The sequence below is a fragment of the Pinus tabuliformis genome, chromosome 5_1 (assembly GCF_031772625.1).
Source record: "Pinus tabuliformis cultivar Carrire ecotype Pingquan chromosome 5_1, CPIR1, whole genome shotgun sequence".
Taxonomy (NCBI): domain Eukaryota; kingdom Viridiplantae; phylum Streptophyta; class Pinopsida; order Pinales; family Pinaceae; genus Pinus; species Pinus tabuliformis.
Window position 1 is genome coordinate 516106798 of NC_142305.1, and position 12141 is coordinate 516118938.

Here is a 12141-nt window from a genome sequence, read left to right on the forward strand (position 1 = left end):
TATGTCAAAGCAAGGATGATAAATAGGAAGAAAGAATTGGTTAATCCGTTGTGGATGATGGCATTTTTTCTAGAAAATGCAATGCCTCCTTCATTGATGGTCTCTTTTGAGGGGAAGCAGAAGCACAATTCAATGAAATCCCCACAGACACTGAGATTTATTCCCTTCCTTCAACCTCTGGTTGAAGAGTAGGATCTATGATGTGCAAAAGGCGATGCTTGTCATTAACAAAATTTTGACCGCATGCTGTAAAATCCTTATCTGAAGGTGGCTTCCTAGTAAGAATGTCCAGAAAAATAACCCCAAAGGAATAAACATCCCACTTTTGGTTGGGTTTGAGATTTTTCAATGCCTCTAGGGCCTGGTAAGGAGATACAAAGTTCTTGGATGTGCCTGGACTGCTCAACAAATCAGGTGTTGTTTGCAGGCTATGGTAGGAGCCAGTGGAGCGTTTTCTCCCTGAAAATATACCTTCAAGGTTCCTTAGGTGGATAGCAGAGCTACTATACTTGACATTGGCAATGTCCAGTAGCTTTTCTAGCCCAAAATATGCTATGTATGGCTCCATGTCAAAGCCTATAAGGATGTTGCTTGGATTAATATTTGCATGAACAAACTTCCTTTCATGTAAATAAGACATGCCTCTGGCTACTCCCTTTGAAATTTTAATCCTAGCCAACCATGCCAGATAAAAGGGAGAGTTTGATGACCTTCCTACAAGATTGGAGAGATATAGTGTTAATCAAAGGATCTGAAAAGGATAGGCCACTAAGAACCTTAGAAGCTAAACGAGATGATCAAGATTAGCATGCAACAAGAGGATAATAAAAATTCAAACCCTACATGATAATGGACTCCCTTTTGCAATGATTACAGAGAACTAGATTTGGTTATCCAGAATGTTGAAATTGAAAAGGAATCAATACTCTTTGATAAGCAAGGAAAGCAATATACTCGACCTCAGGGAACTCAGTGGGCAAAATTATCAATAAGTAGTTAATATCGATTTGCATCAATTTCTTTTGGTCCAACCAGCAATAAAAATCCATCCCCTGCCATTGCAACAATAATACACCATATATCACCTTCCCAAGTTGCGCCTCAATGTCAGCTAAGAGTTTTCCCTAGCTTCTAAGAAGCTACTCACTTGAAATAGAACTCTGGTATTTCACTTTCTGACTGGAATAGTAGAGCTCCTGAATTGAGGATGCAACTAATAGCAGTTACAATTCTTGAAGATAAACAATCCGCAGAAATTCATCTTCAACAACCAAGGCAATTTGCAAAGCTCGACATTTTGTCATTTATTGGGATAGTTGATGCAGCAAAAATAGCACATGGAATAACCACACAAACACCTATCTAACCTTAGTGTATCACCATTCTCGTGTTCTCTTCTACAGCGAATGTTTTCACTAGTTGATGATTGAACATGCACAAGATATTAATCCAACAATATAGATCTTTGTAATTTCTGCATGCACTAGGATGAAAGGACCAACGTTATACAAAGAGCAAAGATAATGGCAGATAAATAATGATAACTGACCAGTTTCCTCACTTCAGGAGCAGGATCCTGAGAAAGAGTAAATAGGCCCTGAAGATATTGGTCCATTGATATTAACAAGGCCTGCATGCACAAAAATATAGACCTTAGAAACAATTAACTTTCTTATTGAATCTAATACATTGCATTTGTTTAACAGCATAAAGATATGTAGACAGTTAGACCCTGACTGTTATTTCACATTGCATTGTGGTTACAGAGAAACTTACTGTCGGCATAAACACAATAGATTGATTTACGGAGCTAAGTGCTAGTTTCCTGAGATAAACATGAGGTGACTGGAAGAACTGCAAAGAAATTAAAAGGTTGTAAATACATTGGAGCTTAGTTGGAAGTTGAAACCAACATAAAACATTCTCCTTTGATAATGAGTTATGTTAGTTTCCCATCAAATCCTGACAAAACAACTATGTAATGCTATCAACAATCTAGAACAAATTCTCCAATGGTATTTACCTGAAATAATCTGGGCAAGAATATATTGATAGCTCGCTCTGGTAAACCTGGCACATCAGCATCTAGTTCCTCTGGTACATCTTCACATATCTACGTGGGCAGCACATTGTTATGTTCATAAATAGGCTCCCTGTTGTACAAAACCTACTACAAAGTTGTAAAAATGAATCAACACTTAGAAAGCTCATCCCCATGCATTGTTGTGGTCAAATGATTTCATATCCAATTCATTCTCTTGAAAGCAGAGATATATTGCAGCTGCCATGCACATTATGGATCTCATAAACTCCCGCAAAATATTCCCATTTCAAAACCACATCCCCCCCACCCCGCGATTTCCCCGTCCACCTGCATGCACTAGGATGAAAGGACCAACGTTATACAAAGAGCAAAGATAATGGCAGATAAATAACGATAACTGACCAGTTTCCTCACTTCAGGAGCAGGATCCTGAGAAAGAGTAAATAGGCCCTGAAGATATTGATCCATTGATATTAACAAGGCCTGCATGCACAAAAATATAAACCTTAGAAACAATTAACTTTCTTATTGAATCTAATACATTGCATTTGTTTAACAACATAAAGATATGTAGACAGTTAGACCCTGACTGTTATTTCACATTTCATTGTGGTTACAGAGAAACTTACTGTCGGCATAAACACAATAAATTGATTTACGGAGCTAAGTGCTAGTTTCCTGAGAGAAACATGAGGTGACTGGAAGAACTGCAAAGCAATTAAAAGGTTGTAAATACATTGGAGCTTAGTTGGAAGTTGAAACCAACATAAAGCATTCTCCTTTGATAATGAGTTATGCTAGTTTCCCATCAAATCCTGACAAAACAACTATGTAATGCTATCAACAATCTAGAACAAATTCTCCAATGGTATTTACCTGAAATAATCTGGGCAAGAATATATTGATAGCTCGCTCTGGTAAACCTGGCACATCAGCATCTAGTTCCTCTGGTATATCTTCACATATCTACGTGGGCAGCACATTGTTATGTTCATAAATAGGCTCCCTGTTGTACAAAACCTACTACAAAGTTGTAAAAATGAATCAACACTTAGAAAGCTCATCCCCATGCATTGTTGTGGTCAAATGATTTCATATCCAATTCATTCTCTTGAAAGCAGAGATATATTGCAGCTGCCATGCACATTATGGATCTCATAAACTCCCGCAAAATATTCCCATTTCAAAACCACATCCCCCCACCCCGCGATTTCCCCGTCCACCTCAAGCACAATCCCAATGCATTCACTATTCCTGCTGGGATAATTTCTTTCTACCCTCGCTATACATTCCTCGACCCATATTGCAAGATTGCCCTTAATTAAAGAACACCTTTTGAAAGATCACTTGGATATGCCAAGTGTGCTTGATAAAAGCCTTAGAGAGAATGTATTAAAGTACATGTATCGAGACTGTTTTTGACCCACATGCTCCCCTTCAAACAAGAGGAACTTTCAAATCCATGAATATTAAATCCTTAAAGGAACGAATTATATTGCATGCAAAACATCTACTTATGAATTACATATCCCTTGCATGAGCAGAACCATTCATACAGCTTTAAAAAGCATTTACCAAAAATAGAGAAATCTTTGGCAGACAATAAAACCATTTGCCTTGCTCAAAAGTTTTTAAAATCAACAGCGAAAAACATTAAAACAAGGTTTAAATCCCATAGTATCTCTTATATATTGTTTGTTGTGTCTCTTATATATTGTTTGCTGCAACCTTTTCTACTTCTGTATTGGAAATGATAGACAAATGCCCATTACTTCCACAAGAAACTTACTTTATATGACTTTTAAAACAAGGCAATATGAGAGAAAGGCAGACAGGTCTTAATATGTTTAAAATGGCAACCTTGAAAAAAGACAGCCCAGGATCTACTTTAAAAAAAACCTAAAATCAATTCAAATGCTTACATAACAATGTACTCTGCTTTAAAATTCGCATATTCATGATCTGTTTTTGTATGAGAAATTGTGCAACCACAAACAACACAACTAGATCATTCTTGTCACCACCTGCACATGGCAATGATCCAAATCTCACAACCTTCATGCAACTTAAACAGTTACATCTTCCATGTTAACAGGATAAAAATGTCACGACCATTCAGAAATTTCCCTCACTTCTGAAGGGTGCTATAAATGACATGATATACATGAAAGATTTTATATTATTGCTACAGCATCATTAATAAAATAAAATTTCATATTCTCTCCATTATCAACTGTTCATTTCTAAGTGTGCACTCCAAAATCTAACAAACATTGGAATTGGAATTGGTTACAGTAGAAGCTGTGACCAAAAGGTTGAATATAGGTTAACGAGTTTTTTCTTTTATTTTTGGAGGGGGTAAGGGGGTGTTTCCTAAATCCTTTGGGATTCTCGGAAATGCAAGTGTCAGCAAACGAAATCATCTGGGACATTATTACTCATCAAACAAGAAAATTCCATAACTACTCCACTCTCATGGCTTGATTAGAATTTAGATCTATTATTAAAAATGATAATTTCCAAAAAAGATCCAAAAGAACAAATCCAGTTTTAAATGCAGCTCTCTGAAACATAGGCAAAAGAATTTGAAACATACAACTTTGAATTCTTATGAAATACATAAAATCTGTTGAGATAAACAAAAAATATACTGTGGGAATATATTACAACAGACGGAGAGCCAAAAGTGAGACCTTGAGTTACCTTTGATAGTGCATCAAGAGCACCTTCCATATGATTAAAGTCATTGCTCTCAAAGCATTGAACCAGTGCCTGCATTAATTCTGGCCAACCCCGCACCTGTACTTGCTGAACAATAACACTGACAACAGTTCCTACCGTTGAACGGAGGTGTCTATCTGGTGCCCCCAGACAAGGTAGCAACTCTGATTTGATATATTGTTGATAAGAAGCAATCATCAGATGAAAACTTGTCCTCAGATTATTTTTCAAAAGCAGTCCTGCTGCCTATCGTACTTCAACAGATTTTCAAGCTATTAGTAGATGCATCTAAAATAAGGCCAAGTAAAATCAGGCAATCAAGTTCTAATTAAAATCCCATAGATGCCTCACATCTCACCAAACAAAATGCAGATCAATTATTATTGATAATTATAAAACAAGGGAAGGCACCATATAATCAAAAAGCAGCAGTGACATGCAGATATGAAAAAGAATTCTAATCCAAATCTATAAATCCCTTGCAACTTGCAATACAGCTTTTTGCTACAATCTCTTGAAATAGAATAACCCAAACCATGTCCTCATTTTATAAAGGGATTTGAAAGATAGTTTTCTACTACAAATTCTTACCCAATAATAAAAAGAACTATATGCTGTTTGATCAGATGGCATGTGTGAAAAAGTATTGTAATACTCTTTTTTCACATTTTATAAAGGAGACACAACGAGGCAAACCAGAATGTATGGATTCATTCAACCTGTTTCTAGAAACATTCGTGATTTATTTCTTGAGAATCCATAATGAAAAGTTAAATGCCACCCTCTGAGAAAATGTAAAGAAACGTGTCAGGATTTAGCATCTCTGGGAAATCACGATGGATGTGCGCTGAAAAATGCAAGCGCGCCAACGAGAGGAGCGTTGATGTACATCTTGGGCTCCGATTGCCGAAATTTTGTTCGATCGTCTGGAAACTGGTCGTGTTCATCTGGTCCTCCAATAACTGCTCCCATCAGAAGATTAGGATTGGAACCATTTCTATGGACGTAACGAAACCCACTTTTGCATGAAATGAATTCCGGGTGATCGACAATAGAAGGCAGAGATGAGGCTCTATGATGAATCCGTTGGGGGAAGCGGGAGCCATATCCCACCATGTATGATAAATTCAGAGGATTATCCCCTAATATATAATCAATCTGCAACTCCATAATGGCGATACACTAATGTCAAATGCATTCTTGACTTCTACCAAGAACCAGTTATAGTGAAGTAGGTGGTGCACCTACCTGTCGTTTTGCAAAGGCGCGAATCCTTGCCGGAGTTGCCTCCACGCCCCCACACCACAACACTCGAGACGCGTCGCTCAGGTACTTGGCATATGTTAATGCCAAAAACGATACTGACGTCGCAATCTTCATATTGCTTGCATTACTTTTGTATATGAGCCCACCTGTAACACAGCATCTCTCCAATTAGCTTATTCATCTTCCCGCAGCAGCACGATGTACACAACAAACATACAAAATCCCGGGAAAAAAAAGAAAGAGAGTCTATTAGGGGAACCTGGTGTGTATTGAACATGTGGTCGATAAGGTGTTTGAGGAAAGAGGGCACAAATGAATTTGTCAGCGTATCCCTTGTATGGTTTTAAGAACCATCCATTCCCGGACAAATACTCCTGCGTATAAAAAGATACACGAGTATAGATGGCTTTGAAATTCAATACAGTTGATATGAGCACTGTGAAGCTGCATGGAGTGATTACCTTGGTGAGCAGTACATGAATGCCAGCATGCTTATTGTTCCATCCAAATTCATGTAACTCCTCATTGTCTGCCAGTGTTTTGCCATTGCTATCAATGTACTACAGATACGAATTGTTGGCCGATGCTTTGTGCAACCATGCAGCAGCCGACAGCAATTCATCCTGAAATCCCCATTAGTATTAACTGGAAGTTAGGTTGGGTATTTTGACGGGACTTTTCCGGGTGAGAATAAATGAAACAGAAAACTTACTTGGTATCCATCAAAGCCGCAGTTAAATGAGCAAACTCCAGACTTAAGGTTGTCACAATAAGATCCCCTGTATCTGTCTGCAAAGTCGAAGAGCTATGGAGGACAAATACGCGTACGAATGGAATGAATAAGTAGCGGTCTACTTAAATTCAATATTAATGCCATTACCAATCTCACCGCCCATTAAATGACCGAACTCCAGCACGCTCCAGGCTAACAGCGTAGTACTAAAAGCCATTGGAAACGTAAATTTTACGTTGTCGCCTGCATTGTAATATCCTCCAACCAAATCAACCTGTATTCAGTTCAGTGATTAGGTCATTGAAATCATATGAAAAGCTGAACCGTGCAACCAGTTATCTGATCTGCGGGTTTAAAGCAGGAATATTATGAGCAAAAATTGCATACATTCTGATCAGATCCATCTTTAAGGGCATTCAACGATCGAAAGCATCTTACATGGAGTGCCGATGATCGCTTGGCCTCTCTTTGCTGAACAGAGAATGAATGCCTTCCTTCTAGTGAAGGAGATGAAGGTGGGCATTGAAGCGTAGAAGGGCGCAGATGCATTGGTGAAGAGAGAGGAAGTGGAAAGAGCGGCGAGGGAATTAATGGAAGGAGAGGGGGAATGGAAATGAAGAAGGGGATGGCAAAATTGAGGGGAAGGCCCATCATTGAGTGACAACTGTTGAAAACATTCCAATAATCTGAATAGCCTACAACATTTTTCACCGACGATCTAATGGCTGGAGTTTATTCCATCGTCTAACAATCGATCTAAGGGTCCATAACAAGACACCGCGGCATGGAGGGGAGTTCCTTCCAGAGGGAACGCCTTACGGCGTAAAAATGGAGCATCCAAGTTTTTGTCATAAGCGAAATTTGAAAAACATCTCATTTAGTTTTTTAATCAAGTGAATGTGTCCCATATATAGTGTTGGATCACAAGATTTGTGAGACTAAACCTCCCCACTTAACCATTGGACAACATCATTGGGACTTATCTTTCCTAGATTACACTTTAAAAACATGTATTTCTTAGACTACAGTTTAAGTAGGTCTAATGAGTAAAAACAAGTTTTTTTCTTTTAAAAAGTCATAAATTCAAATAATAGAGGGTGTTAGAATGTAACATGTACATGTGAAACATAGGTTGGTGAATACGAACATATTAATTAGATTGGTGAGGTGTTGATTTTTTTTTAGGGCCAATGTGTCCATGCATGTTTTTATGTTTTGTTTTAGAGTCAATGTGGTCGTGCATGTTTTTATGTTTTGGGGCCAGTGTGTCCGTGTTCATGTAGATATGTTTTTTTATTTTTAATATATATTTTGAGGATAAAAAACCTGGTGTTGTAATTATGGGCGCAGATGCATTGGTGAAGAGAGAGGAAGTGGAAAGAGCGGCGAGGGAATTAATGGAAGGAGAGGGGGAATGGAAATGAAGAAGGGGATGGCAAAATTGAGGGGAAGGCCCATCATTGAGTGACAACTGTTGAAAACATTCCAATAATCTGAATAGCATACAACATTTTTCACCGACCATCTAATGGCTGGAGTTTATTCCATCGTCTAACAATCGATCTAAAGGTCCATAACAAGACACCGCGGCATGGAGGGGAGTTCCTTCCAGAGGGAACGCCTTACGGCGTAAAAATGGAGCATCCAAGTTTTTGTCATAAGCGAAATTTGAAAAACATCTCATTTAGTTTTTTTAATCAAGTGAATGTGTCCCATATATAGTGTTGGATCACAAGATTTGTGAGACTAAACCTCCCCACTTAACCATTGGACAACATCATTGGGACTTATCTTTCCTAGATTACACTTTAAAAACATGTATTTCTTAGACTACAGTTTAAGTAGGTCTAATGAGTAAAAACAAGTTTTTTTCTTTTAAAAAGTCATAAATTCAAATAATAGAGGGTGTTAGAATGTAACATGTACATGTGAAACATAGGTTGGTGAATACGAACATATTAATTAGATTGGTGAGGTGTTGATTTTTTTTTAGGGCCAATGTGTCCATGCATGTTTTTATGTTTTGTTTTAGAGTCAATGTGGTCGTGCATGTTTTTATGTTTTGGGGCCAGTGTGTCCGTGTTCATGTAGATATGTTTTTTTATTTTTAATATATATTTTGAGGATAAAAAACCTGGTGTTGTAATTATGATATCTCATGCATGTCAATATGCATGCATTATGGTTACAAACCAATTCAGAGAAAAAGATGATAAGGGCATAAGACTCTATGTGCATCAAAAAGGTCTTAAATGCTTTAATAATTATTAAAGTGCTTATGTTTCTTAAAAAAAATCCAGTAATGTGACTCGTCTTAAATGATTTAATAATTATTAAAGTGCATATGCTTCTGAAAAAAAATTCATTAAGTGATTTTATCTTGTGAAGTGTTAAAGAAAAGGCATGCACATAAAAAGAAATATATTGGTACTATAAGGTAGTTAGTTATAGTGAGAGAATATCCAATGTGGCATTAGGAACTCCTCGAGTGACAATGCTCTAGACATCTCTATTTAGTCAAGTTAGACACCCTTGAAGTAGTGGCATAATCCAATGAATTGCAAGTGTAGAGAATGGTTTGCACTACTTGGGTGTGGGTTGATAGGGGATGTCGGCTTGGATGTTGGAGGCTGCTAGAGATTGATATGAGGGCCTAGAGGGTACTTGGAGACCATGGAGGGCAGTAAAAACTCCCATAGTATCAGGGCTCTGAGAACATCCTTGTTTGGCTGAGTTAGACACCCTGAAGAGTAATGGCACAACTCGAGGGACCACAAGTATAGAGAAAGGGGTGCATTACTTTTGTGGGTTTCGTTTGGTATAAACGAGAGAGTTTCGGGTTTGGGAGGGTTTCGGGTTTGGTTCCTTGGCTGGTTAGTTTATGTTACTAGATATGTATCTAGATTTGGGTGACCTATCTAAAGGTTGTGGTCTCTCTTTTCAAAACATCCTTTTACGCGTGTTTCCTTTTAATTTTCAAAAAGCTTCCTACTACTTTTCGCAGTCAAGGGCTTAACTTTTGCGAACGAACCTTAAGCTTATTTCATTGGTCGCCTGGTATTGTTCACCGCATGAAGTAACGGGTATATAAGATGGCTCATGCATGTATTAGGTTGCTTCATGTGTTTATATTCGCTGTATATGTGGCCTATAATACATCAAAAGTCATGATATACAATTTTTTTCGTTCTTTTCTTCAATGTATACATTAATGTTGGTAAGGGAAAAAATTATACATATTCATGTGTTTATATTCGATGTATATGACGTCTATAGCACATTAAAAATCATGGTATACAATTTTTTTCGGAGTGGTGGGTCCTTTATGTTCTTTGAGAAGTCTTGCATATCTTTTGTCACTCGATTTTTATGATGCCCACCATATACCTTTGCTCATCTTTTGATATCCGTTCACATTGATAAGTTTTGATGTTAATAGAAATCATTGATAAAGCTTTGATATTTGTTTTCTCTAATTAGTGTGTATCATTTTTTTATGAAAAAATTTAAATTTGTTGATTTAATCTACAGTGATTTGAAATTTAAATTTTATAGTTATATAATATTTATAATATTATAATTTTTAATTGTTTTTGTTGAGTGAGTGAGTGAGTGAGTGAGTGAGTGAGTGAGTGAGTGAGTGAGTGAGTGAGTGAGTGAGTGAGTGAGTGAGTGAGTGAGTGAGTGAGTGAGTGAGTGAGTGAGTGAGTGAGTGAGTGAGTGAGTGAGTGAGTGAGTGAGTGAGTGAGTGAGTGAGTGAGTGAGTGAACTAATTTTATTCATAGATATTTGAAATTTAAATTTTATAGTTTACATAATATTTTATAATATCAAAATTGTTAATTGAGTTGTCATGTATATATATATATCTATATAATTTAAATAGGTCTACTCATTAAAATTGTGTTTTTCTATTTAAAAAGTCACAAGCTCAAAATGTAAAATGAGTTAAAGTATCTATACTTTCATTACCACTCTTTTTTATTTTTTTATAAAAAAACTATGTAATCTAGTTATAAATAACCTAGGACTATGAATATATATTATAACTCTTTAAATATTAAAATCTTTCTAACCATGCTTGTTTACCTAATCACTTGCTTGTCTCATTCTCATTACACTCGGCATAAGTAATAGTAATCATTTGAGATCTCATCTACAATATAGAGGAGATAAGGTAGAACTACTAAACTACATCAACGAAAGGAAAAGTAGCTTGAAAATGTACAGGTTGCTCAGTAATTGGAAAGTGATTAAAGATATGGATTTAATTAGATGAAATAGATTTTAATTATGAACAAACCCTTGATTACGGGTTTTATTGGGGTTAAAATATTTAACATTTTGTGTATGAAAGATTCCAAAGGTTTTGTTACAATTAAATTTGGTAAATCTTTTATTTTCTAGTCTTCAATTAGAAGATGAAAAATATAATTTTATTTAGACAAATTTGCATACAATTTTTTTTTTGTTTTTTTTGGTAATTTACCAAAGGTTTTGTTACAGTGAATTCCGACAAATATTTTGTTTTCTTGTATTCCTTTAGAAGATCAGAAATATAATTTTATTCATTTAATTTTCACTAAAATTTTATTTTCAAGATAGAATAATTAAATATAATTTTTAAACTTATTTAAAAATGTGTAAGTTACAAGAAAACATGTACAATGTTTGATCATTAAACCTAATCATGTGTATGCCAACAAAGTCAAATCTGATAAATCTTTTATTTTCTAGAAAATTGTATTTTTTCTTTTAGTGATTCACTTGTTTTCCAGATAAAAAAAATTAAACATAAATATTAAACTCATTTAAATATATCTAGGCTACAAGAAACTATGTACAATATATGTATACAAATGCATAGATTTATGGCTGAAGTTTCTTTTTATAGATTTACAAAAAGTGCAACCTCATCACATTTAGAACTCTATGTATATATATATTTACAGATAATTTGTAGAACTTGTGAAACTAGCATAGTGGGTTTACTAAAGTTCAAGTTTTAGCTATCATAGCTCATGACAATGATGTTATTATAAAACTTAAAAGCGATATGTTATATATGTAATACTCACAAATATCTAGATAACTAACCAATAGATATACTATATTTTAATGAATTCAAAGGATACATTGCTTTAATTAATTAGTGATGATGTAGGAGTGACATGTTTATATAGGACAGGAAAACCTTACGAGAATTCTATAGGATTCAATAAACATGAACCATAAAGAGAATATATGGAAAAATAATTTTGAAAATCTTGTGATAGAGGAAGTTAAATCATATTCCTGCTAAAATACCAAAAGTTCTATTAATTTATGTTGATAATATTCATTAAAAGTATTATTTTAATTGGATGTTCATGAAGAA

At 35.6% G+C, this 12141-nt stretch overlaps 1 protein-coding gene and 1 pseudogene across 1 annotated transcript; both read right to left on the reverse strand.

Annotated features, from left to right (window-relative positions):
- Positions 1-2380: 2380 nt before the first annotated feature.
- On the reverse strand, positions 2381-5012 carry LOC149165778 (transportin-1-like). Its single transcript, XM_089429932.1, has 4 exons — positions 4748-5012; positions 2921-3010; positions 2674-2751; positions 2381-2527 (listed from the first exon to the last, which is right to left on the reverse strand). Exons 1-4 carry the CDS (start codon positions 4961-4963, stop codon positions 2381-2383), a joined length of 531 nt encoding a protein of 176 aa, XP_089286058.1. The 5' UTR covers positions 4964-5012.
- A 538-nt stretch (positions 5013-5550) lies between these two features.
- LOC149165779 (endoglucanase 23-like) lies at positions 5551-7313 on the reverse strand (annotated as a pseudogene).
- Positions 7314-12141: the final 4828 nt, after the last annotated feature.